The following is a 27,735-nucleotide window of genomic DNA, read 5'->3' on the forward strand; positions in this document are numbered from 1 at the left end:
GTTAAACCATGGAGCCTAGGACTTCCTGGTCAGAAGGTCAGCGGTTCGAATCCCCGTGACGGGGTGAGCTCCCGTTATTCGGTCCCTGCTCCTGCCAACCTAGCAGTTCGAAAGCACGTCAAAGTGCAAGTAGATAAATAGGTCTACCTCCGGCGGGAAGGTAAACGGCGTTTCCAGAAGCTGTACGCCGGCTCCCTCGGCCAGTAAAGCGAGATGAGCACCACAACCCCAGAGTCGGTCACGACTGGACCTAATGGTCAGGGGTCCCTTTACCTTTTTACCTTTTACCTGCCAAAGGAGTCCAGGAGAGAACTAATGAAACTCACAAAGTAATCAGGGTTTGCACCATCCTAGGCCCTGCCTGGTCTGCTCTCCCTCTCTCTCTTTTTCTTTCTTTCTTTCTTTCTTTCTTTCTTTCTTTCTTTCTTTCTTTCTTTGCAATGGCAAACATTCAGCAATTTATTGCTTGTATGGGTTTGTAACATAAAACACAAAATAAATGGTATATGGCTTCAACAGATAATAATAATAATAATAATAATAATAATAATAATAATAATAATAGCAATAATAATAATATTTTTGGAGAAATAAGGTAAATATGGTCAGATATGAAGTGAGGTGAGTTGAGGGGGCTGGGGCATGGGAGAGGGACCTTGGGGTGCTGATTGGCTGAGGGTGGGGTGTGGCAACCCGAAAGGCCTCAATTCTCTTCTGTCATTGGAGGGTAGAAATTGTGAGCCTCCGCACTATTTCTGCAGCACCAGCAAACCTCCTTTCTCTCTGCCCACCCCAAGGCTTTTCCCGTAAACCAGGTGCTGTTATAGTCAGTGGCAGGATGCCTTGGTCCAGCTATTTCTGTGCTGGCAGAAACCTGCTTTCGTTTTCAAGCCAGATCAAATGCTGGTCTCCTAATCCCATGCTGGCCTCCTAATCTAAAGCAATCCAGAAATAGGCAAATAACTGAGGAGCAGAAGTCACCGTCAGGTGCTGCTCAGGAAGCTGTTCCAAGTTGTTTCAAGCAGCACTCCGTTCAGATACAGGCCAGGCTCAGCTTCCATATTATTTGTGGGTTCTGGTATATTTTAAAAAGAGGAGCATAAGTTCTATACTTTTTAATTTATTGTAATTTTTGTTGGGTTTGCTACTAAACTTTTCACACCACTTCTGGTGACCTATACATTTCCATAAACAAAATAATAGAAACTGGGACATTTTTTCAGTGAGAACTCACTGGGACTCAGTTCCGGCCCCTCTCAGGTGAGCACCTTTGCTATTCTAAGAGAATGAGGGAGGTGTTTATGGGGAGAACTTCTGGCACCTCTTTTTCTAGAAAAATAGGACTGATAAAAACACATCACACATGGAAGTGCATGAGGTCGATTCCTCTTCAGCCCAAAGGGTCAGGAATCCACATGTCCAAGCTGGCAGGCAAAAGGGCAAGAGGATTCAGAAACAGGAAATTGCTGAAAGAAGTATAATGATATTATAAAGCTGGATGTTCAAAGATATGCAAATCCACTTTTGCCATTTCCTTTCCAAGTGACAAAATGTACATCTCACTTGTTTTTTTAAAAAATATTCACCTCTTTGAAATAGTTCAAAATAAGAAATCTGAAAAAATATATTCCGTTAATCTGTTTCTCAAGGTATCACCTTGTGGGACCAGGAGACTCTGCAAAGTGATGTTGATACAAAGCCACAATGCATAACTGAATTTCATACCATCACCTCTGAGTCTTTTGAAGACAAAAGCAAATACCTCAACTTGGAAACATCACTTAAAGACAGTTTCATGGGGGGGGGGGGGGAGTTTGTTGAAGTGGGTGGATCTGGCACCTTCTTGAATGATACCAAGAAATCCATGAATCATGCGCAGCTTACTCTCCAGTAATACTACTACTAATAAAATAGTAGTAGTAGTAGTAGTAACAATAAAATAATTTATTTGTATCCCGCCCATCTGGCTGGGTTTCCCCAGCCACTCTGGGCGGCTTCCAACAAAAGATTAAAAATACATTAAAATGTCAGACATTAAAATCTTCCCTAAACAGGTACTGAACCACAACTGAATTTAAGCACCTGACCATGAAACACCTTGGGAGAAAAAATATCTCATATCCAGAAGTATTTGAGCAAGGAACTGCCACTCACGTGGTCACTGCTGTGCTTTATGGGGTCCAGACTTCCTTTGTCTTTGATTGTGAGGTTTCTGAATCTGAGAACGTGCAGGACATACAGAGGCATCTCAAGGGAATGATTAAGAAGGTGTCAAATGTTTCAGTAGAGGCAGAAGGGTCTCTGAAATTGAATAACACTGAGAAAAAAATTGAGGAAAAGCTCAGCTGCATTTTCCATGGTGATTTCTTTCTAGATCACAATCCAACAAGCTTTCGAGATGCCATGAGAATCCATGCCAGCCTCCCCCAGCTGCTGGGGGAGAATAGGGAGAAAGCTGTGCCCATGAAGGTATGGCTCTACCCTCTCACCAAGCTGGACTCAAAAGCAGCTCAGCTGGTGCAATGATCTGATTAAGAGTCCCGCAGCCACCAGCTTCCCAGAGATGAAGAAGGAAATCAAGACACTCAATGTCTTTGTCAGCAACAGAGACAGGTTTTCCAGAAACAACTAGTACAAATCTTGCCTTCTTTCCATGGTGGGGATAAGGAAGAAGGTGCCTTGGAGAATTTGCAAAAACGCTTAGACCAGTTGCCTTTTAATAAGTTTCTGAGTTTCTGAAGAAGAAGGAACAAGAGATGAGCATATTGAAGTCTTATATTTAAAAGATCTAGAAATAGTTTCTTCTCTGACCCACTTGTATGATATAATGCATGAGTACAAACACGACTTCGTTGTCTCATTCACCTTAACTTCATTGCACAATGAGGAACCATATTTATCTGATTCAGAGCAGTGGTTTAAGAAACAAGATTCAGGAGAAAACCCAGATTCAACACCAGCCATTTCTTCCTCAAGCAATCAAAAATCCGATCTGTGGTTTGGAGATGAGGAAAGGAAGCTAAAACTCTGCCAAGCTGCCAAATCATTTTCTGACTTTGCCAATGCCAATAAAGAAAATGGCAAGACCCAGTTCATTGTGTCCTCTGTCCATGACTGAAAGAACCCAGGAGCTTCTGTCTACTTTTATCAAAATGGATCCTTGATCAGCACCAACTCTGAGTTGCCCCCCAAACCTCTCCCTCTTCTGACTGGTGAAATCAACCACAACAGTGTTCAACTCACATTTAGGCCAACAGCCTATGGCAGTGGTGGTGAACCCATGGCAAGCGTGCCAAAGAGGGCACTCAGAGCCCTCTCTGTGGGCACACACACAGTTGCCTCAGCAGGGCTGTAGCTTCTGTGCTGGGGGTGGGGGGAGGAGGAAGAGTTGTGCGGGGTCCAAAGTCTGCAGCCCTGGTGCCATAGCTTCTGTGCCAGGGGTAGGAGAGGAGTGAGGAGGAGAGGAGGGCTGGGTTAGGGTTAGGATTAGAATTAGGGTCAGCGTCATTGTCAGTGTTGTTTTCTTGTGATTTAGATTCATTTGCAGTTGGTTTGCTTTTTTCAATTTGTTGTGTTGTTGCCTTTTCACGAGTTGCGAGTTTGTTGGCTTTATGGTTTTCTGGAAAGTGTCAGTTTTTATTTTGAATGCAGCCCTGCAACAGAGTGAGGGAAGGCTGGGCCGGGGCAGCAAGTGAGCAGGCAAGGGATGTCGCCCCCGTCCCCCAGCCTGCTCCACTTCTGAGAGATCCCTGCCTTGCTTGCAGGCAAGTAGGAGCGGGATCAAGCTTCTCTGCTAGGTAGAGGGAACAGGAGCTGGATCGGGGCTGCTCAGCTGCGTATGTGCAGGCTCTGTCACACTTTCCGTAGAGGGGTTCGTGGATGCACTTCCCTCAAGGGAGAAGTTTAAAGGAGCGCCCACCTCCCCATCAGATCCCCTGCAACCCTGTGAAGGTCACCAGGCTGGATAGCTGCTGGGGTTGGGGAAGGTGGAGGCAGCCGCATCTGTGCAAGCAGGAGTGGCAGCGGAGATCTCTCAGAAGTGGAGCAGGCTGGGGGGAGGCTGACAGGAAACCAGGCAGAGGGCCTTCTCGGTGGTGGCGCCCGACCTGTGGAACGCCCTCCCATCAGAAGTCAAGGAAATAATCAACCAGCTGACATTTAGAAAACATTTGAAGGCAGCCCTCTTTAGGGAAGGTTCTAATGTGTGACATTTTAATGTATTTTTAATCTTTGTTGGAAGCCGCTCAGAGTGGCTGGGGAAACCCAGCCAGATAGGTGGGGTACAAATAATAAATTTGTTGTTGTTGCCTGCTCACTTGCCGCCCCGGCCCAGACTCCCCTCACCGAGTGCCAGGGCTGCCAGACCAGAGCTGGAGGAGAGGGTGGTTGCTGTTGTGGCAGTGGTGGAGGGACCCAGTGCTGGAGGGTGGCAGGTGCCTGCTTGCTTGCCACCCGACCCACCTTCCCTCTCTAGGAAAATGGAAGTGTGGCACTCAAAACAGAAGTTAGAACAGAGCACGTTTGGCTTCCGGAAAAAGTTCCAAAACTGGAACACTCATTTCCGGGTTTGAAGTGTTCAGGTTCCAAGTAGTTCAATAACTAAGCTGTTCAAAAAATGAGGTACCTTTGTACTGGTATTTATTTTTCCCAATTTGAACTGTATTCATTTCCCCCCATGATGATTTTCTTGAGTCAAATTGTGACGCCTCTGGAGCTTGAAGAAGACTCTCGTGTTCGATGGTCCCTCTGCTCTGCAGTTTCTGCTATCCCTCTCTGTCGATGGCCGACTCTGTTCTGAGCTGAATAAAATGGAGATGGCAGGCATGAGCTCTCCGTCCCCCCACCAAAAAGCATTTCTTGGCTAGCAGCCAGATCATGTTCTGAGAAGTCAAAACAGCTTCCCGGAATTGCATATCTGTTTCTATTGGCTACAGGAGAGGACAAAACTGCCCTCTGGGAGGATAATTTCAGAGAAGCTGCATTTGGTCTTCTGCAGTTCTTAGAGAAGCACCCAAGAGCAGCATCAGCAGGAGACCCACACAGAGGGAGACCCACACAGAGGGAGACCCACACGGAGGGAGACCCACACCTCAGACGGACCACAGGTTGGTATTTGGGAGCTGGGAGCAGCAGCCACAAGGTTTGACTTTAAGTCTTCTGTACCTCAACCTGCCTCAGAGATGCTCAAGGTCTGCTTTGTTTGACCTGTTGCTAGAGACTGAGTTAGAGCTCTCGGAAGCAAAACTTTGGCTGCGTGTATAAGCATGAATCTTTCCCCTTTGATTAAATGGGCAGTTAAAGGAGCCTGACAATCTGCAGGAACATCCTTCTAGGGGGTTTAAAGTTTATTTTTTAAAAAACATGTCCTTTCCCCCTGGCAGAACTGGCTGAATGAATTGTGCAATTGTTGCTGTTGTGCAAAATGTTACAATTGTGTTACTACCTACCTTAGTGGGTTGTGCAAAATGCTATTCTGAATAATACTTTTTTATACAGTAGATTAGGGGGCAGTGGAGATGGGTTTAGAGAACCAAAAGGGAGGTGGCCCAGAAAATTATGTATTTTCACATAGGGAACCTTTCAAAGGGCATTTGTAAAGAACTGCGGAGCGGTTTTCTTTTCTGCCAGAAACGGCTGCGATCAGCAGACATGGTCACACTTTTCTAAGGGGTGAAGTCTGCCAATTCCACAATTTCTTCAATGGTTGAACTCAACGGCTTCAAAAGTCTGTTCTCGGGGCAAAGCTAGCCCTTTCTTAACCCGGGTCTGTGAGGAATAGTGAGGATTTTTACTCTGGTGGGAAGCTTGCCCCACTTTACCAGCACCCGCTGGACAGCCACAAGGGTCCAACTGGATTCTGCACTGAATGCGACACGCTCATCCTTTTCCGCTCTTTCATATTCAAGCACCATAAGATGCACCTAGTTTTTAGAGGAGGAAAGGGGGAAAGCCCCGTTTTTTGGGGGTCAGCTCACAGTTGAGTAGGTTCTTTTGCAAAGGGGAAAAGCCAGCCAGCAACAGGAAAGCCCTTCCTGAAGTTCCTGAATGCAGCATAGTTCCAAGGCATACTGAGAACGCAAAGTGGTACCTCGGGTTACAGATGTAACCCAGAAATATTACCTCAGGTTAAGAACTTTGCTTCAGGATGAGAACAGAAATCACGCAGCGGCAGCAGGAGGCCCCATTAGCTAAAGTGGTGCTTCAGGTTAAGAACAGTTCCAGGTTAAGAACAGACCTCCAGAACAAATTAAGTACTTAACCCGAGGTACCACTGTATCTCATACTAAGGCAGCAAACAGGGGCACCGACTTGCCCCCCACATTGAGGGGGCCCAGTGTCATGTGATGTTGCTGAGAGAGAAGGGTAAACATTGCCCTCCATGCCTCCCCCCCCCCCCCGCTTGGCAGGCCAGTGCTCACAGGGGACAGTGGGGGATGGCAGCCCCCTCAATTTGGGGGGAGTTTGACCTCCTGCTTAGGTAGTGAAAACACCCCACTGTTCTGGTGGAATTAAGCAGAGGTGGGGATCCCTCCTGCAGGAGGAAATGGAGGGTGGGGAAATATTTTGCAAATTCCACAATGCACCTTCTGCACTTGGTTTTGTAGAGGCGGTTGGTGGTTGGAGGCAAAGTCTGCCCTCCCGGGAGATGCTCTAAAAGGGAGGGGGAAAGGGGGCACAATCCATGCCAAGGATTCACCCTTTTCTGTTTTTATATAATTTTTATTAAATTTTCTGTTTTACAATTTCAAATATTCATTTTACATCCTTAAAATAGCAACGAATTCCCTTCTTCTCTTTCTGAGGTTCTTTTTGCATATCATAAATCCCTGCATATTATACAAAAACTATACCAATCAGTATTCCATTATTACAGCCATCAAAACTTATTTACACTGTTGAATTTATCTTAATGCTGCCAGCATTTTCAGCTGTACACAATTATTTCCCATATATTTAATAAACATTTTTCTATCTTCTCTAAACATTTATTCTGCTTGTTCTCTTACGCTGTATGTTAAGTCTGCAAGTTGTGCATATTCCATCAACGTGAGTTGCCATTCTGCTTTGGTTGGGATCTTGCTTGTTTTCCATTTGGGGGCTAAGAAAACACAGTCCGCAGTAGTAGCATACATAAATAACCTTTTTTGACACCTGGGAATTTCAGACTGAATTATCCCCAACAGAAAGCACTCTGGGTTTTTTGGGGAAAGCACTTTTAAATATTTTTTTTTCAATTCATTATGTATAATTTCCCAATACTCTTTTAACCTTTTACAAGTCCACCACATATTAAACAACATTCCCTCAACCTCTTTGCACCTCCAGCACTTATTTGATTCTGTCTTATACATCTTAGCAAGTCTACTCGGAGTAAAGTACCATCTGTCAATCATTTTCAGGTAGTTCTCCTTCAAAGAATAACATGCTGTAAACTTCAAGTCACTTTTCCAGAATTTTCCCCAGAGGTTAAAATCTATATTGTGTCCTAATATCTATTGCCCAGTGTGTCATTGAGACTTTGACAAGCTTGTCTTTTGTTTCCCAGTCTAATAACAAATTATACATTTTGGACAAATGTTTCTTTGCTTAATAGAAGTTTCTTTTCAGATTGTGAGCTTTGGTCCCAAAAAACATTTTTCCTGTCTGTTTTAAACATTTCATGTAACTGATGACATTGTAGCCAGTCTGTCACATGGCTCCTTACACTTTCCATTGATTTCTATCTCATATAGAAATCCAGTTTCTGTCCTGGTTTTGGGACCGAGACAGCTCTGGTTGCCCTAACAGATGATCTCCGTAGACAACTGGATCGAGGCAGGTCAGGACTGGTGATCCTTTTAGATTTGTCAGCAGCCTTTGACATGGTCGATCATGATCTTCTGGACCACCGCCTCGCAGACATGGGGATACAGGGCATAGCCCGTAACTGGCTGTGCTCTTTTATCTCTGGTCGGGGACAGAGGGTGGCACTAGGGAGGGAAATGTCGTCGCGCCACTCCTTGGTGTGTGGAGTGCCGCAGGGCGCAATTCTCTCCCCGATGCTTTTTAACATCTTTATGCACCCCCTTGCCCAGATTGTCCAGAGCTTTGGGCTGGGCTGTCACCAATATGCTGATGACACTCAGCTCTATCTGCTGATGGATGGCCACACCGACTCTGCCCCAGACACACTGACCAGATGCTTGGAAGCTGTGGCTGGATGGTTTCATGGGAGCCGATTGAAACTAAATCCTTTGAAGACAGAGGTCCTATGGCTGGGTCGGGATGGCATGGGGATGAGGGACCAAGTCCCTTCTCTTGCCGGGGCCCAATTAGTGCCATTGCCTTCCATTAAGAGTTTGGGTGTAATCCCTGACGCCTCCCTTTCCATGGAGGTGCAAGTTACAGCAGCAGCCGAGGCGACATTTTTCCAACTTCGCCACATCGAGCAGTTGGTCCCTTACCTTTCCCGCCCCGACCTGGCCACAGTGATCTATGTGACGGTCATCTCCAGGCTTGACTACTGTAATTCGCTCTACGTGGGGCTGCCCTTGAAGCTGACCCAGAAATTCCAGCGGGTGCAGAATGCTGCAGCGAGGCTCCTCACGGGGTCTCCGCCATGGGAGCATATTCACCCAGTGCTTTTCAAGCTGCACTGGCTCCCGGTGGAGTACAGGGTCAGATTTAAGGTGCTGCTTTTGACCTTTAAAGCCCTTCACGGCCTGGGACCCTCGTACCTACGGGACCGCCTCTCCCGGTATGCCCCACGGAGAGCCTCAAGGTCCATAAATAGCAACATCCTAGAGGTCCCAGGCCCTAAGGAAGTTAGATTGGCCTCAACCAGAGCCAGGGCCTTTTCAACTCTGGCCCCTGCCTGGTGGAACGCTCTGCCTCATGAGACCAGGGCCCTGCAGGATCTGATTTCTTTCTGCAGGGCCTGCAAGACAGAGTTGTTCCGCCTGGCCTTTGGCTTGGAGCCAATTTGATTCCCTCCCTCTCTTTCTTTTTCTTTTCCTTCTCCTCCTGCGAGGAGGCTACATTTTAATATTTTAATGTTTCATTACAGTGGTGCCCCGCAAGACGAACGCCTCGCAAGACGGAAAACCTGCTAGACGAAAGGGTTTTCCATTTTGGGCTTGCTTCGCAAGACGAAAATGTCTTGCGAGTTCCTGCAGGGTTTTTTCCCTCCCCCCCCCCCTTTTCCTAAGCCCTAAGCCGCTTATCAGCTGATCCGCTGATAAGCCGCTTACCAGCTGATCCGCTAAAAGCCGCTAAACCGCTAATAGCGCTAATCCGCTAAGGTGTCAATGGGCTTGCTTCGCAAGACGAAAAAACCGCTAGACGAAGAGCCTCACGGAACGGATTAATTTCGTCTTGCGAGGCACCACTGTATTTTAATGTTGTATTTTAATTTTGCTTTTAAGTTGTAATCATTCAACTTGTTTTTATTATTGCTTGTAAGCCGCTCTGAGCCCAGCCTTGGCTGGGGAGGGCGGGGTATAAATAAAAATTATTATTATTAATATATATATATATATATATATATATATATATATATATATACAATTATAAAACATACTTTTATATCTTATACAGTTTTTTTTGTCAATCACATCTGAAAATTTTCCAATCTTTTTCACTAAATTTACATTTCTTACTTTCCCTATTACTTTTAAGTATCATGACTAATGTCTCTCTTTTTTATCTTCTTTGCAATATTTCATATATTCCTCCTTACAAAACTTCTTGTAGTCCTACTAGTGTAATTTGTTGACTTCAGTTGCTCTTCAAATAGTTCACATATTTATTCCAATCTTCTGTGAATCTCTGGTCCCGCAGGTTTCGAATCCTTCCTGTCATCTTATCCAAGTCTGCGTAGTCCGCTAACTTTGTCTGTCATTTTTCTTTTGTCGGTATTTCTTCTTGCTTCCATTTCTGGGCCAACAATGCTCTTGCGGCTGTTGTTGCATATAAAAACAAATTAATGTCCTGTCTATTAATGTCCAGCAGGTTCAAAATGTTTCCCTCCAGAGCAGCATCGGAAGAGCCTTTGGCCAGTCAAATAAATAAGATTTGTGAGGGGAGTTTATCACGAGGAGTTCAAAAGGTTCCTTTTCCTGGGGCAGGCGGGGGGGATTTTTGGCCAAAAATATGTTGCCAAACTACAACTCCCACCGGCCCCAGCTAGCCTGGACAAAGCGCCCGGTGGTGGGAGTTGTAGTTCATCAGCCTCAGGAGGGGACGGCCCCATCACATTTATATCGGGAGGCAAACTCCTGTCAGCTCTTCCACCCTCTGAATACACAGAATTTCCTCCTTCATCTGTGAGGGGTTTGAAGAGTTCCCCCAGAGCATGGCCCTGCTGCCCCCACAGTGCATAAAAATGGAAGATAATATTTATTGCGGTTGTTGTTTGTACAACAGCCCTTCACCCAAACATCTCAGCGCCCTCCTGCTGGGTCGACTGCTTTTGCTCCAAAAAGCCTCTTCTCTCCTAATCTCATATAAATTGAGGCTGATTGTGGCTCAGTGTTGAGGGAAACCTTCCTCTACTGCCAAGAGCCCCCATATCTGAGGCCAAGATGGAGTCCCTGCTGACAACCTCTTTCTCAAAAGCCCAGGGGGGAGAACAGATCCCCGTGATGTTGATCCCTGTTGTATGAAGCCGACCAGCTTCCATGGATCCATTTTGGGTCCAGATACCAGGAAAGGGACGCAGGTGGCGCTGTGGGTTAAACCACAGAGCCTAGGACTTGCCGATCAGAAGGTCGGCGGTTCAAATCCCCACGACGGGGTGAGCGCCCGTTGCTCGGTCCCTGCTCCTGCCCACCTAGCAGTTCAAAAGCACGTCCAAGTGCAAGTAGATAAAGAGGTACCACTCTGGCAGGAAGGTAAATGGCGTTTGCGTGTGCTGCTCTGGTTCGCCAGAAGCGGCTTAGTCATGCTGGCCACATGACCCGGAAGCTGTACGCCGGCTCCCTCGGCCAATAAAGCGAGATGAGCACCGCAACCCCAGAGTTGGCCAAGACTGGACCTAATGGTCAGGGGTCCCTTTACCTTTACTTTACCAGGAAAGGGAGGGTTGTGCAACTAAGGACCTTGTTTCTGCATGGATCCAACTTGTGGCGAGGCTGGCGGAGGGGGTTGGACTAGATGGCCCTTGGGGGTCCCTTCCAACTCTACGATGCACCACTTAAGAGCCTTTTTGGAGTGAAATGCTGATGAGTGGAAACGGTTCCCACTATCTTGCAACTTCCTTCTCCTCCTGAAAGTGATGTTTTTCTCCCTGCACTTTGTCACTCCCAAACAGATAAAAGGAGAAGTGGCCTCTGTGCCTGAAGCAGACTTTTGCTTTCAGAGGGGACAAACGCAAGTCGAGACAAACTCAAGCAAGAGAGCCACTTGTGGACAAAGGGAGAGTCATCCGTTTTCCACGTTTCTGGTAAGATGCGTTTGCACATTAGAAGTGGTCATGGCTTCTTTTGTTGTCAAAGGCTTCTTTTGCACGGCTGCTGAAAACTGTTCCAGCTGCTGATGCCCTCGCCTCCTGCTCTCTGGCTCTTTGGAAAGGCCACAAATCCATCCTGACAGGGCCCAGACTTGGAGCAAAGGAATGAAGGCTGCAGCGCAAGGCTCTCCCGGGATTTGGGGAGGGACATGGGGGACCCCTGCCCTGACTCCTAAGATGCTGAGCACCTCTGCTGCTGCCAGTTGCTTCCTTGCAGGAGGGATGGGGCAGGCGGCTGTGGACCATCTGGACTATTGCATCCTGGACATTTCTGTGTTCCCTTGGTTTGTTTTCAGTGGTGTAGCGTGGGGGGTGCAGGGGGGGCCGGCCGCACCGGCCGCAACATCTGGGGGGGGCGCTCGCACTCGCAGCTCTCTGCCCCTACCTGGCTCACTCACTCTCTCTCACTGTCTTGCCCTGGGTGCTGACAACCCATGCTACGCCACTGTTTGTTTTACCAGTCTCCATCAATTAATGAGAAAAGGAAGTGCATTGAAAATGGTCGGATTCGGACTTCCGGGTTGGCGCCATAGCCGAGCTCCGGAGGGAATCTGCTCGACAGGGGTTGGGTCCTGCCGCGCCGGCGACGCGGGGACCCTCAAAAACCACGGGCGCGGAAGCCCGTGGACCTGGTGACTCGGCGGGCACCGTTTGACCCTCCCCGATCCGCGAAGGAGCCTTTTTAAAGGCTGCGGAGCGGAGGACGGGGAGCGGCGCGGTGCTGAGAGTCTTCTGCTTCCCCTGCCGAGCGAAGCCGCATGCCATTCAACGGAGAGTGCTAACTTCTTCTTTGGAAAATTTGGACTAAATCTAAAAACAACAACCCGTGAGTAATTTGGAAATTGGATTAAAAATTTTCTTTTCTTGGATTTGGCACGAGCAGGGGAGGTGCAAAAAGGAAGTCCATCTCCCCCCTATTGTATGCAATTTAAAGCAAGGATTTTGACTACTAAGGTCGAAAGAAGAGTCTTTTTTTATCTGATAAAAGTTATTAATTCCATGGATTGACAGTATAAGTACTTGTGCTGGAGGAGAAGAGTTATTTTTTTAGTTAAAGTGCCACTCATCCCGAGACCGGGAGCGATCTGCGAGAGGAGCCTGCGGAGGAGACATAGAAGATTTTGACAGCTGTCAAACTAGCTGTCAAAGTCGGAAAAAATAGAGAACTTTGTTTCCGATGTCTTTGCTGGTTACATTTGATACAATATAGTTAACTGTTGACAAATAAAGAAGAATTGAAACAAACTAACTTGGCTTTTGGGTTGGAAGTGAAAGGAATACTGAATAACCAGAATCCCTCTAGTGGGGGTTCAGGGACATTACAAAAATGGAAATAGGTCAAAAAATAGTAGCTGGCCTGGATGAGCTTAGGTTTCTCGTGAGAAAGTTGTGTAAGCTACAAGAACAAGGTCATGTTTTGTCTACAAGTGCCACAACTTTGAAGCCAACAGTAAAGGAATCCACTGAGCTGGAAAAGGATTTGATGTACAAAATCCAGGCAGTTGAACAGGGAAAAAAAATTGAGCAGGAGGAGCAGGAAGGAGGGGCTGTAATGTTACAGAAGCAAAGGAGAGCCGGAGGCCTGTCAAGATGGACATAAAAGAAAGTGAGAACTGGATGATAAAAACTGGGTTTGAATTGGAAAATGAGGAATGGAAGGATCTCCTTTTGTGGAGATCTGAAGACCTATGCTTTACAAATCTGATCAAGGTCGAAGATGGAACCTTTTGGCTATTTGGACTTAGAAGGATTGAGAATCAAGATTTGAGCTCAACTTTTAAATATGGAGATCCGGCTGGAAGGAACATGGACATTATAGGGATAGTGCCCCTCCGAGACTTGGTGTTTAATATAAAAGACTTTCAAAGAAACCAGCAGAGAGGGACTGAGAGAGATTTAAGGGCCTCAGATGTGAGGTCGCCGGGCTGATAACAGATGGACTAACGGACAATGGCTTAGGGATCGAAACCGGGGAAGGGAGGGTGGGGTTTGGAAACCCAAAGGTGTACTAAAATATTCTGATCTTTTTTTTCTTTCTATCTTGCCACTAGTATTGAAATGGGGAATTCGTGGAAGGAGAACTGGGCCGACCTTAGGAAAAGTTTTTAAGTATAATGATTGATGTATATATGTTAAAAGTTGATATATAAAGTGAATTCAATATAATAACAAACTAAGGTTAAAAATTTAGGGAGAAGAACTTGTTGGACAAATTTTTGGTCAGGGAATACAAGAAGGGGAGGCGAGGGGAAGTTCTGGAAAAAAGGTACTGAAAACATGGATTGTAAATGTTGAATTTTTCTTTTTTTTTCTTTTTTCTTTTTTTTTCTTTTTGGTTTATGTAATATTTGAAATTCTAATAAATATTATTTTTTAAAAAAAGAAAATGGTCGGATTCATCAACATTCACTAAAAACAATATGAAAACCCCAGTGCGCCTAAACCACATGCTGAAACACTGCTCCCCCTTTTGTTGATGGGTTTCCAGTGTGAAAGGTTCTTAACTACCATTTGTGGTGGGATCATGAGCATGTAAGCAAAATTTGGGATTTGGTGGTTTTTGAAATGTCCCTGATTGTGTTTAGTCTCCATGTTTCTGGGATGTAACTCCAGTTTACATAGCGAGATACTAACAACTCATTTGCTCACAGCTGCCCATTTAGTTGGAGGTCAGGACTAGAAGGATATTTCTATGTAATCTATTATGACCTGGTTTTAAAAAGCCTTAAGCATAGCCCCATCAGAGAAATTGACCCACCAAATCTGGGTCCTCAGAAGGGAAGTGGACCCGTTGTCTTTCTGCAGCTTATTTCACAATACAGTCACACAGGTGGCAAATATCATCCAAATGTGATGTCATCCGGTGCTGATTTTGAATATTTTGAATATGTGGTCTCCCATATGCTCCACATCATAGAGTGATAGAATTGCAGAGTTGGAAGGGGCCTGATCCTCTGCATTACTGGAATCACACCTGAATGTTCCGACTTGGGACAGTCCTGATTTTGTTTGTTTGTTTCTTTGATAACTGAGAAATTCTTACCCGAGATATGCACCCAGGTTCTAACTGGTAACTCAGAGCAGGGCTTTTAGTGTGGCTGCCTCTGATCTGCGGAAGAGCATTTCTGTCAAGATAGGACAGGCACCCAGAAAAAAATAGAAGACATCTTTCTGTTCCAACAAGTTTGTGCCTTGACAGTCTGCTTGGCACTGGGTTTTTTATTTTGGAAGTTGCTACTATTTGTTTTAGAATATTTTTGAACTGTTTTCATTGCATTTTGTACTTTTTCCTGAGACGTGTGTCGAAAGGGATAAAATCATAATGATGATGATAGGAAGAAGAGTACATTTATTTTTCTAATACATGTGTTTCTCTTTTAATTGTGACAGCAAGTTTGTTACAAAGAAGATGGCATCTTCCAGAACACAGGAAACAAGTGAAAACAAACCACCTCAGAAATATCTCAAAGAAAGTATCCTTGTAGAAAGGGGTGACCCTTCTGTTTATGCATTAAAACTGAAAAAGGAGTCTGAAACGTCCCCAAAGTACCATCTAGGCAAAGAGAACTTGCAGATGGCCAACAAAGTGATCATGATGATGGGAGCGTCTGGATCAGGGAAAACCACTCTCATCAATGGGATGATCAACTACATCCTGGGTGTGCAATGGGGAGATGAATTCCGGTTCAAACTTATTCATGAAATGACAGGCAGAAACCAAGCGGAAAGCCAGACATACGAAGTGATGGCTTATGTGGTGAACTATCAAGAGGGTTTCAAGATCCCTTGCTCCCTCACTTTTGTTGACACTCCAGGATTCGGAGACACGAGAGGAATAGAACAGGACAAAAAGTTAGTGGAGAAGATCCGGGAGTATTTCTCCATCCCAGGAGGAATCGACCACATCGATTGCGTCTGCTTTGTGGTCAAGGCTTCCACAAACCGCTTAACAGCAGCCGAGAAATACGTCTTTGATTCCGTGCTCTCCATCTTTGGGAAAGATATCAAGGAGAACATCCAGTTCCTGATCACCTTTGCAGATTCACAGACTCCCCTGGTCCTTGAGGCCATTAAGATGGCCGACGTTCCATGTGCCAAAGATGGCAAGGGGAACCCCGTGCATTTCAAATTCAACAATTCCGCCCTGTTTGCCAACAACGTCATGGGGGACGGGGAGAGCCCTAACTTCGACGAAATGTTTTGGAAAATGGGTATGATCAGCATGAAGACCTACTTTGACTCGTTAAGCAAACTGAACACGAGGAGTTTGTCTTTGACGAAGGAAGTTCTCAGGGAGCGGAAAGAGTTGGAGACGGTTGTGCAGGGCCTGCTGCCCCAGATCAAAACTGCGCTGGTCAAACTGGAAGAACTGAAGGAAACAGAACAAGTCCTTGAACAGCACATAGCTGACATGGAGGCCAACAAAGATTTTGAGTATGAGATCCCAATCACCGTCAAAGTGAAGCAAGACCTCTCTGGAGCTCATCAGTATGCAACCAACTGCAAGAACTGTGAGGTCACCTGCCACTATCCTTGCAGGGCTACCTGGGACCGGCTGAACCGCTTTTGCTTCGCTATTAGTTTCTACTCAGGAAAATGCAACATTTGTCCTGGCAAGTGCTCAGCCAGCGACCACCGCAGCCAGAATTACCTATTTAAGGACGAAAGAAGGAAAGAGAAGAAGACCTATGCGGAGCTGAAAAAAATGTACGAGCACGCCTGCCATGGGGTTATGACAGCGGAGGAGCTGTTTTGGCAACTCAGCCGGGAGTACACCGAGGTGAAAGATAATCTGATCAAAAACATCAAGAGAGCGTCTCAAAGCCTGCAGCGCCTGCAGGAAATTGCCCTGAAGCCCAACCCGCTCTCCACCCCAGAATACATCGACATGCTCATTGCATCCGAAGAGGAGGAATGCAAGCTTGGATATGAGAAAAGGATCCAGTTGCTCAAGGACGTGAGGAAAGAAGCAGAGATCATACAGAAGATTGCAAATAAGGAGGATCTGCTGCCAGAGGAGGAGGAGATGATGAGCGAACGGGGGGACAAAAGCAAATTCCTCTCGGTATCCGAATATTGGAAAAGGGCGATGAATTTTCTCTCTAAATTCAGGGGCAACACAGCAGCTCCTGTTTAGTCTTAGATCTCTGTATCCTTTTCACTAAGTACAGGGACTCTCAGGCTGGATCTACACTGACCTGTTTAATATTATTAGAACGCTATCAGAGATATTGTCAATGCATTTATTAAAGGGTACCGGATCTTTATTCTTCCAGTTCGTCCCTCTCTCTCCGGCCAGGCGTCTGTTTTGTGCGTTGTGGGGGGCTCTGCTCCCAGAGCATCTTCCTGGCTTCCCCCCCTCACTTGGCAAGTCCTCTTGACTGAGTTGGGAGTGGGTGCACGCCCTTAGACCCTCCCTACCCAACCCCCCCCCGCCCCACCTCGGAGCCCCACTGATTTCTCAGCCAGTGCAGAGGAGGGGATGCACACAAAAGCTCATACCAATAACTAACTTTGTTGTTGTTTAGTCTCATTAAAAGGTTCTTTAATTCCTCCTCACTTTCTGCCATCAAGGTTGTGTCATCTGCATATCTGAGGTTGTTGATATTTCTTCCGGCAATCTTAATTCCGGCTTGGGATTCATCCAGCCCAGCCTTTCGCATGATGAATTATGCAACGTGGGGCCCTCAATGTGGGCTTCCTCAGGACTCATTTCTATTGCAGCCATTGCATATATGAAAACTGACTCCTTTCGGAATAAAAATAGTCCAGACTCATAATTTTTCTTCAAAGCTTTACTAACCAAAACATGTTCAAAAACAGGTAGAAACCAATCAATGATGCATTCAGAAAGTTGTATAAAGCACACACATATTCAAGCATAGGTTTTTCTTAAAAATATCATTCTGATCAGAGCAAGAAATTCAAGCTCTGTCTCTCCCAAAGCTTGCATTAGCCTGCACCCAGCCTCAGGCTACGCAGCTCCTTGAGAGACATCATTATCACACCCTTTCTCTGACTGTTGCATGGGAACAAAAGGCAAAGCCATCTCCATTCAAATGGCGAATTTGCAATTGAATACCTTAATCGCATGATCTAAGGTTAAACACTCATGTGAAGGCTAGCAGAGAACATCAGCAATTAATGATCATGTCAGCTATAAGCTTGTTGTTGTTGTTTAGTCTTTAGTCATGTCCAACTCTTCGTGACCCCCTGGACCAGAGCACGCCAGGCCCTCCTGTCTTCCACTGCCTCCCGCAGTTTGGTCAAACTCATGCTGGTAGCCTCGAGAACACTGTCCAGTCATCTCATCCTCTGTCGTCCCCTTCTCCTTGTGCCCTCCGTCCTTCCCAGCATCAGGGTCTTTTCCAGGGAGTCTTCTCTTCTCATGAGGTGGCCAAAGTCTTGGAGCCTCAGCTTCAGAATCTGTCCTTCCAGTGAGCACTCAGGGCTGATTTCCTTCAGAATGGAGAGGTTTGATCTTCTTGCAGTCCATGGGACTCCCAAGAGTCTCCTCCAGCACCAGAATTCAAAAGCATCCATTCTTCAACGATCAGCCTTCTTTATGGTCCAGCTCTCACTTCCATACATCACTACTGGGAAAACCATGGCTTTTACTATACAGACCTTTGTTGGCAAGGTGATGTCTCTACTTTTTAAGATGCTGTTTAGGTTTGTCATTGCTTTTCTCCCAAGAAGCAGGCGTCTTTTAATTTTGTGACTGCTGTCACCATCTGCAGTGATCATGGAGTCCAAGAAAGTAAAATCTCTCACTGCCTCCATTTCTTCCCCTTCTAGTGGCCAGGAGGTAATGGGACCAGTGGCCATGATCTTGGTTTTTTTGATGTTGAGCTTCAGACCATATTTTGCGCTCTCCTCTTTCACCCTCAATAAAAGGTTCTTTAATTCCTCCTCACTTTCTGCCATCAAGGTTGTGTCATCTGCATATCTGAGGTTGTTGATATTTCTTCCGGCAATCTTAATTCCGGCTAGGGATTCATCCAGCCCAGCCTTTCGCATGATGAATTCTGCGTATAAGATAAATAACCAGGGAGACAATATACAGCCTTGCCGTACTCCTTTCCCAATTTTGAACCAATCAGTTCTTCCATATCCAGTTCTAACTGTAGCTTCTTGTCCCACACAGAGATTTCTCAGGAGACAGATGAGGTGATCAGGCACTCCCATTTCTTTAAGAACTTGCCATAATTTGCTGTGGTCAACACAGTCAAAGGCTTTTGCATAGTCAATGAAGCAGAAGTAGATGTCTTTCTGGAATTCTCTAGCTTTCTCCATAATCCAGCACATGTTTGCAATTTGGTCTCTGGTTCCTCTGCCTCTTCTAAATCCAGCTTGCACTTCTGGGAGTTCTCGGTCCACTTACTGCTTAAGCCTGCCTTGTAGAATTTAAAGCATAACCTTGCTAGCGTGTGAAATGAGTGCAATTGTGCGGTAGTTGGAGCATTCTTTGGCACTGCCCTTCTTTGGGATTGGGATGTAGACTGATCTTCTCCAATCCTCTGGCCACTGCTGAGTTTTCCAAACTTGCTGGCATATTGAGTGTAGCACCTTAACAGCATCATCTTTTAAAATTTTAAATAGTTCAGCTGGAATACCATCACTTCCACTGGCCTTGTTATTTGCAGTGCTTTCTAAGGCCCATTTGACTTCACTCTCCAGGATGTCTGGCTCAAGGTCAGCAACCACACTACCTGGGGTGTACGAGACATCCCTACTGATAGTCAAAATATTCTGGTATTGAAGTGGATCATTCTCACTAGATGCATTACAATATGTTGCATATTGAGTCAGACTCTTTTTCTTTCTTTCTTTCTTTTCTCTTTCTTTCTTCCTTTCTTCTATTCTCGTCATGAGTTCCCTTTCCACTTCCCTTCGTATTTTCCTCTTCATCCTCTCAACCTCTTCTTTGTCCTCCTCTAGCATGTCTTCCGTGTAGCAGGGGGCTGCCTTGTTCCTTTCAACCAGGTGATTGATTATTTCAAGCAGCTCATCAACCTGATCCTCTTTTTCCTGCCCTTGAGCTCTGTTGGTGAAAGCCAGGCACCACCCACCATACTGAGTTATATATTTCTGCAGATCCTGGCTTCCCTCCGCCAAGAACTCTCTGAAAGATCTACCTTCTAGATCAACCTTCCGGGTGAACAATGTATGCTCTTGCTCTGAGGCTGAAAGTATTTGGGATTCTCTGAGCAACGGCTTTCTGCTGCTGGCTGGAACGCCCAACCTGCATGACATGTTTGATGACATGTGGTCCTGGGTAGAGGTTCCTCACACAGGTTCTGATTTCTTTCAAAACCTCTTCTTTTGGAACCTTAGTGTCAAAAAAGCCATGCGTATCAAGAACCACAATTCTCCTACCACCAATGATAGTCTCCTCTCATTGGCACTTTCTCATCACTGAGGAAAAGGATGTGGACGACGTGAAGCTTCTGTCGCCCAGGATGGTGTTTCCTGTTGCGCTTTTCCCAGCTCCAGTTTTACTAACAAGGGCGATCCTCAGTTCAGTTCCGACAAGAAACAAGAATGTAAGAAGCTACTTGTGAGGTAAAGGCACTTCTTCTGAGAGTAGCCAGGCAGATAGGCAATGGTAGGTACAATCCTGCCCTGTCCACCTCTATCTCCCAGGAGCTGTGGGTCAGAGGGCACAGGGGCTGTTTGCCTCTCCTGAGTCCCAGCAACAAGCTACCCTTCTGCCCCCATCTTTTATTTGTATTCTGAAAGAAAAGAGTGAAATGTCTGCAAAGTGGGTGCAGTGACATGAATTTCCCCTGTGCCAGCTATAGGGGGCAGAGGGGGCTTCAGGAACAATTTTGTTTCTTGAATGCACTCAGTGAATGAGATAAGCATTATAGGGTTGCCATATGTCCTCCTCTTTCCAGGACATGTCCTCTTTTTCATGGGTAGAGCCATAGCAATCCATAGTTAAAAGTAGAAGTTGGCAAATGTGTCCCAGCAAAATTCAAAGTTCTGGTGCTGAGCTTTCAAGTCCTAAATGGCCTCGGCCCAGTAGACCTGAAGGAGCGTCTCCACCCCCATCGTTTGGCCTGGACACTGAGGTCCAACTCCAAGGGCCTTCTGGCGGTTCCCTCCCTGTGAGAAACGAAACTACAGGGAACCAGGCAGAGGGCCTTCTCGGTAGTGACACCTGCCCTGTAGAACGTTCTCCTGTCAGGTGTCAAGGAAATAAACAACTATCCGACTTTTAGAAGATATCTGAAGATATTCCCTGTTTAGGGAAGTTTTTAATGTTTGATGTTTTATTGTGCTTTTAATATTCTTTTGGGAGCTGCCCAGAGTGGCTGGGGAGGCCCAGCCACATGGGCAGGGTATAAGTTAAAAAATATTTTTATTTTTATTTTTATTATTACTACTACTACACACATTTACAAGCATGCCTTTGTTGCCTCACACAGTGTCCTATTCATTATAGAGTTGCGTGTGAAATAATTTGTGTGCGTAGCCTTAAGAAAGGTTGCCCAAGGCATCTCTCTGTTTGCCTCTCAGATCTGCCCTCCATTTCAACCCTGCTGCCTTAAGTGGAAACAGGAGGCTTCGGCCAGGCTTCCTTTCCTTCCCAACATTTGATTTAATGTTGTTGATATCTTTGCATCTAGCAACTGTGGGGAGGGAGGAATCCGGAGGGAGCCTGTGGAGCATCAACCCTTTCCTTGGTTCCCATCGGCTCCTCTGCTGAGTCCGACCCTCACCCCCTGAGCGTGGCTAATACCTCGGTGGGTCAAGCTGCCTTTCTGACAGGTGCACTGCTGCTGTTTACTGAAGCTCTTACTGAGGAATTACCAGGAAGCTTTTAAAGGAACTCCACAGTTTGGAAAGGATCAGCCAAACCCTTCACCTTTGCAGCTTAAAGGAACTGGGTGGTGCTGGTGAAGGAGGAGGAGGAGGAGAAAGGGATCGCAGAATCAGGGCAATGAAACTGAAAATTCAACTGAATGTGGTTTTTTACAAGCTCTGTAAACATACTGTTATGTACTGAGCTGAATCCTAGAACAGTAGAATCCAGAATGCAGCAGTCTAATTGGTCCGCAGGAGCCACCCAATCCAGCTCCAGGTGGAAGTGAACCAGCGACCTGATTGGCCTGCAGGAGCAGCCAATCAGGCTCCTGGATGAAGTGAATCAGCAACTTAATTGGCCTGCAGGAGCAGCCAATCAGGCTTCTGGAGGAGGTGAATCCGCAACCTGATTGGCCTACAGGAGCAGACCAGAATTAGCCAATCACACCGGTCCCATTGTGCAAATAACGTGTATATATAGCTAGACGTTTTGGGGGAAGATTCATTCATTGCTACTATGAGGTGAATAAAAAGCATGAAATTCACACAACTCCGAGTATATTTCACTGGCGGCGAAGGTGGAATTCTGCTGAGCTAACTGCCATGCACAGCACCACAGTACTGCTGCCTGCCGCCCCGCTGCATCGCACTGTGCATCCAGGCTTCAGCTCCAGGACCCAAGGAACTCAGAATGGCAACTGACAGCAGCTTCTCCGTGATGGCCTGGGATTCCGATTCAGAGGCTGAACCAGAGGAATCCCAGCCTGCACAGGAGTCCCCGCCTCCAGGGCCGGCTGAACTGGGGCAAGGCCTAGATTCTGAGGAGCCGGCACCTGTGTCAGATCCTCAGGAGCAGGCACCAGGTGAATCCACTCTGGCCCCAGAGGTGCTTGAGGACTCAGTGTCTACAGGTGAGCCTCCTCCGGGGCCCAGTAACCCTTCGGCCTCTCCTAAACTGCAGAGGCTTAGGGCAGAGAGGCGAAGGGAACTGGTTGCTCCCAGGAGGAGTGCTCGCCTTAAGGCCAGAGGAGGCGGGGCTCCAGGGGGCCGGGACTGCCCCTGGCTTTAGAAGAAGATAAAGGTCAGTCAGCCCGGTCCCAGGTTGCGGGAGCAACGTCGTTGTTGGCTTCAGACCTTCCAGTGTTCCTATTCCCTGCCCGGCCTCCTGCTCCTGACCTTCCAGCGTTCCTGTTCCCTGCCCGGCCTCCTGCTTCTGACCTTCCAGCGTTCCTGTTCCCTGCCCGGCCTCCTGCTTCTGACCTTCCAGCGTTCCTGTTCCCTGCCCGGCCTCCTGCTTCTGACCTTCCAGCGTTCCTGTTCCCCGCCCGGCTCCCTGTTTTGGACCTCGCCTCTCATCTTGTGAACCCGGACTACGGTAACGGTACCTTTCCCCCGGGACCAGCACATTCTCACTGTTCAACACAGCATCAGGAGACTGGGAAGGGTATGCCACCCGTTTCAACTTCCTCCTGGAAACTAAAGAGGACACCAACAATACCAAGAAGAGGGCGACATTCTTCAGTGTCTGCAGAGAGGAGATCTTTGAAATCGCCCGGATCCCCCAAGGGGCCCAGTCCAGTCCTGGGAGTCTGCCCAAGAACCATGGTCACACCTGCACATGGAATTCACAGGCCCCTTCCAGAGAAAAACATTCTTCATAGTGGTGGACTCCTACACCAAATGGCTGGAGGTTGCACTGGTACTGTCCACTTCTTTTGTTGTCCAAAGCTTCTTTTGCATGGCTACTGTAAACCACGGCATATTGCAGAGGGGACTTGGTGACGGGGATCTTGCGCTGATGATGCCCTCGCCTCCTGCTCTCTGGCTCTTTGGAAAGGCCACAAATCCAGCCTGACAAGGCCCAGACTTGGAGCAAAGGAATGAAGGCTGCAGCGCAAGGCTCTCCTGGGATTTGGGGTGGGACATGGGGGACCCCTGCCCTGACTCCTAAGATGCTGAGCACCTTTGCCACTACCTCTTGCTTCCTTGCAGGAGGGATGGGGCAGGCGGCTGTGGACCATCTGGGCTACTGCATCCTGGACATTTCTGTGTGTTCCCCTGGTTTGTTTTACCAGTCTCCATCAATTAATGAGAAAAGGAAGTGCATTGAAAATGGTCGGATTCATCAACATTCACTAAAAACAATCTGTAAACCCCACTACGCCTAAACCACATGCTGAAACGCTGCTCCCCCAGGCACCCAGAAAAAAATAGAAGACATTTTTCTGTTCCAACAAGCCTTCACAGCCGAATGAAAGAAGTTTGTGCCTTGACGGTCTGCTTGGTATTGGGGTTTTTAATTTTTAAGTTACTGCTATTTGTTTTAAAATGTTTTTGAACTGTTTTTATTGCATTTTGTACTTTCAACGTGTGTTGAAAGGGATAAAATCATAATAATAATGATAGGAAGAAGAGTACATTTATTTTTCTAATACATGTGTTTCTCTTTTAATTGTGACAGCAAGTTTGTTACAAAGAAGATGGCATCTTCCAGAACACAGGAAACAAGTGAAAACAAACCACCTCAGAAATATCTCAAAGAAAGTATCCTTGTAGAAAGGGGTGACCCTTCTGTTTATGCATTAAAACTGAAAAAGGCGTCTGAAACGCCCCCAAAGTACCATCTAGGCAAAGAGAACTTACAGATCGCCAACAAAGTGATCATGATGATGGGAGCGTCTGGATCAGGGAAAACCACTCTCATCAATGGGATGATCAACTACATCCTGGGCGTGCAATGGGGAGATAATTTCCGGTTCAAACTTATCGATGAAGTGACCGGCAGAAACCAAGTGGAAAGCCAGACATCTGAAGTGATGGCTTATGTGGTGAACTATCAAGAGGGTCTCAAGATCCCTTGCTCTCTCACTTTTGTTGACACTCCAGGATTCGGAGACACGAGAGGAATAGAGCAGGACAAAAAGTTAGTGGAGAAGATCCGGGAGTTTTTCTCCATCCCAGGAGGCATTGACCACATCGATTGCGTCTGCTTTGTGGTCAAGGCTTCCACAAACCGCTTAACAGCAGCCGAGAAATACGTCTTTGATTCCGTGCTCTCCATCTTTGGGAAAGATATCAAGGAGAACATCCAGTTCCTGACCACCTTTGCAGATTCACAGACTCCCCTGGTCCTTGAGGCCATTAAGATGGCCGACGTTCCATGTGCCAAAGATGGCAAGGGGAACCCCGTGCATTTCAAATTCAACAATTCCGCCCTGTTTGCCAACAATGTCGTGGGGGACGAGGAGAGCCCTAACTTTGACGAAATGTTTTGGAAAATGGGTATAATCAGCATGAAGACCTACTTTGACTCGCTAAGCAAACTGAACACGAGGAGTTTGTCTTTGACGACGGAAGTTCTCAGGGAACGGAAAGAGTTGGAGACGGTTGTGCAGGGCCTGCTGCCCCAGATCAAAACTGCGCTGGTCAAACTGGAAGAACTGAAGCAAACAGAACAAGCCCTTGACCAGCACAAAGCTGACATGGCGGCCAACAGAGATTTTGAGTATGAGCTCCCAGTCACTGTCAAAGTGAAGCAAGACCTCTCTGGAGCTCATCAATATGCAACCAACTGCAAGAACTGCGAGTTCACCTGCCACTATCCTTGCTGGCATACCTGGGACCTGCTGAACCGCTTTTGCTCCGCTATCAGTTTCTTCTCAGGAAAATGCAACGTTTGTCCTGGCAAGTGCTCAGCCAGCGACCACTGCATCCAGAATTTCCTATTTAAGGACGAAATAAGGAAAGAGAAGAAGAGCTATGCGGAGCTGAAGAAAAAGTATGAGCACGTCTGCCATGAGTTGGTGACAGCGGAGGAGGTGCTTCGGCTCCTCAGCCAGGAGTACATCGAGGTGAGAGAGAATCTGATCAAAAACATCGAGAGAGCGTCTCAAAGCCTGCGGCGCCTACAAGAAATTGCCCTGAAGCCCAACCCGCTCTCCACCCCAGAATACATCGACATGCTCATTGCTTCCGAAGAGGAGGATCGCAAGCTTGGATATCAGAAAAGGATCCAGTTGCTCAAGGAGGTGAAGAAAGAAGCAGCAGATTGCGAAGAAGGAGGATCTGCTACCAGAGGAGGAGGAGATGATGAGCGAACAGAAGGACAAAGGAAAATTCCTCTTGACATCCGGATATTGGAACAGAAGTGTGATGAATATTCTTTCTAAATGCAGGGTAAACACAGCAGCTCCTGTTCAGTCTTAAATCTCTTTATAAGCAGCCCCCCCCATAACCTTTTTGCTAAGTGCAGGGACTCTGAGGCTAGATACACACTGACCTGTTTAACATTATTAGAACGATATCAGATATATTGTTTTAAAATGTCACAGGGCAGACTTGGAAAAGCAATGTGTTTCTGCCCCCCCCCCCCCCGATCTTTATTGTTAATATAGAATAGAAGAAGAGTGTGGATTTGATATCCCGCTTTATCACTACCCGAAGGCGTCTCAAAGCAGCTCACAATCTCCTTTCCCTTCCTCCCCCACAACAAACACTCTGTGAGGTGAGTGGGGCTGAGAGACTTCAGAGAAGTGTGACTGTCCCGAGGTCACCCAGCAAATGCATCAATTTACATAGAACTTAACAAATACAATACATTACATACATTACATATAATACATACCCAACGTATACACCAGATATTTGACTTCCAACTCTTCTCTTTATGCTTTGTTTCCAAACTTAACTCTATACACATATTATATTAGTTATTCTACTTTTCCTTTATGTTTATCTAATCAGATTTACTATACTTTCCCTCTATTTTCAAGATTTAGTTTGTATCTGCCAGGAGACTTGCGTTGTCCGTATAAACTTTTAAGATATTCTTTCAAGACTGAGCATTCTTTATTAACTTTTGGAATAGGACTTCTTCTTATTCTCCCTGTTAGTTTTACAAGATGTAAACATTGAATCATTTTTGCTAACGAATCAGATTTTGTGGGGTTATTGTTACTTTTCCAATTTTGGGCTATCAGAATTCTCACCGCTGTAGTGGCATACATAAATAAAGGTCTACAGACATGATACCAAGCAGAAAGGCTTCCGGTTCTTTTTGTAAAAGGGAATTTAAACATGTTTTTCAATTTGTTACAGGTGACATCCCAAAATTCTCTTAACTTCTTGCACTCCCATCACATATGTATGAAGGTACCTATCCCCTCTTTGCACCTCCAACACACATCCGTACTATAATTATACATTTTGGCCAACTTGGCCGGGGTTAGGTACCATCTATATTGTGTCTTCAAAATGTTTTCCCTTAGGTTTTAGCAGGCAGTGAATTTAATGTCCACTTTCCATAGCCTTTCCCATTCACTCATGAGTATGTTGTGTCCGATGTCCTGTGCCCAGTGTATCAAGACTGCTTTTACCTCCTCCACTTTTACTTTCCATTCGAGGAGGAGGTATTTTTTATATCAATGGGAAAATAATGTGTTTCTTACCTCCACCAAAACGCTGTCTCCCTACTGCTACTCTTCCTCTCAGTAGGCGGAGAAGAGATGCGGAATCTCCTCCTTGCCCCTCCAGATTGTACATTTAATTAGGGATTGAACCCCACCCCCACTTAAACATTAGCTCTGCCCCTGAACTGATCTGGGGCTGGATCTGGGGTGCTTGACCCCTGGCCTGACTGATCCAGGGGAGATCAGGGTGACTCTGCACAGCCTGAATATTTAGGATAATTTACTATATATCTGGAAAAGCTTTTAACTAGTTGGAACCAGACAATTTTTGGGGGGTGGTAAAAGTAGAATTGCATAATAATTAAACAATATTAGTTTTGCATGTTGTGATTATGCTCTGCCCCCACAGCTGGAGGCAGCAGTTCTTCTGAATAGCATGTGCTGGAAGCTGCAGGAGGGGAGAGAATTGGTCTTGCGTTCGAGTCCTGCCAGGGGGCTAAACCTTCCGGAGAACAGGATGCTGAACTAGATGAGCTGTCTCCCCCCCCCCCCCCCCCGCTCTCTGCAATGTTAATATTTTATTGAAAGAACTTCAGTTATAAAAATTTAAAGTGATACAGAGAAAAAAGGTGGAAGGGGAGAGAACAAAGATGTGTAAGAAAAAAGAACAATATACAAAAATGCTCTACTCCCCGGGCTGAGAGAAAAAACAGAATTTTTGGGGGGACACTATGATTTTTTGCAGCTGCTGCTAATGTTGCAAAACACTGTTACCGACAAAAGAAGAATCTAGGATGAAATTAATGGACTATGCAGAACTAGATAAACTAACAGGAAGGATTCGTAATCGGCGGGACCAGAAATTCACGGAAGACTGGAGTAAATTTACAGATTATACGAAAAGTATTTGTGATGATCAGACTATGTTTGTAGGTTTGCAATAAGTTTTGTGAGGAGAATTACTGGAACTATTTCAAAAATGGACTAAGAGGAGGATGGTTAGTTAAGATAATTAAAGGCAATATG

The 27,735-nt window shown here is 46.1% G+C and overlaps 3 protein-coding genes and 1 pseudogene across 8 annotated transcripts in view; 3 read left to right on the forward strand and 1 right to left on the reverse strand.

The window, feature by feature from the left end:
* The window catches only part of LOC307199076 (verrucotoxin subunit beta-like), a gene marked incomplete at its 5' end in the record, with an annotated part of 126,502 nt that overhangs the window by 80,432 nt on the left and 18,335 nt on the right, over positions 1 to 27,735 (forward strand). The window contains 2 exons of one of the 5 annotated variants that reach the window (XM_079946678.1): positions 9,965 to 10,087; positions 11,291 to 11,422. The exons of 2 other annotated variants lie outside the window; for them this stretch is intronic. In XM_079946678.1, coding sequence (XP_079802804.1) covers positions 9,965 to 10,087; positions 11,291 to 11,422 — 255 coding nt within the window. Of the gene's footprint in view, positions 1 to 975; positions 983 to 9,964; positions 10,088 to 11,290; positions 11,423 to 27,735 lie in introns of those variants that run through there. 2 more of the 5 variants (XM_079946680.1, XM_079946682.1) reach the window with 2 other exon arrangements.
* On the forward strand, positions 4,970 to 16,929 carry LOC307199216 (uncharacterized protein). The gene is made up of 2 exons (XM_079946975.1): positions 4,970 to 5,105; positions 14,879 to 16,929. The coding sequence occupies exon 2, from the start codon at positions 14,898 to 14,900 to the stop codon at positions 16,623 to 16,625; it is 1,728 nt and encodes a 575-aa protein (XP_079803101.1). The 5' UTR covers positions 4,970 to 5,105; positions 14,879 to 14,897; the 3' UTR covers positions 16,626 to 16,929.
* Positions 16,628 to 23,322, reverse strand: LOC307199709 (GTPase IMAP family member 7-like; annotated as a pseudogene). Its single transcript has 5 exons — positions 23,277 to 23,322; positions 22,687 to 22,777; positions 21,217 to 21,295; positions 19,279 to 20,042; positions 16,628 to 16,686 (listed from the first exon to the last, which is right to left on the reverse strand). The product of its transcript is annotated as a GTPase IMAP family member 7-like (transcript).
* On the forward strand, positions 22,714 to 27,387 carry LOC307199164 (uncharacterized protein). Its single transcript, XM_079946873.1, has 2 exons — positions 22,714 to 23,000; positions 23,763 to 27,387. Exon 2 carries the CDS (start codon positions 23,782 to 23,784, stop codon positions 25,468 to 25,470), a length of 1,689 nt encoding a protein of 562 aa, XP_079802999.1. The 5' UTR covers positions 22,714 to 23,000; positions 23,763 to 23,781; the 3' UTR covers positions 25,471 to 27,387.

Source organism: Podarcis cretensis, assembly GCF_951804945.1.
Source record: "Podarcis cretensis genome assembly, chromosome: 12".
NCBI lineage: Eukaryota > Metazoa > Chordata > Lepidosauria > Squamata > Lacertidae > Podarcis > Podarcis cretensis.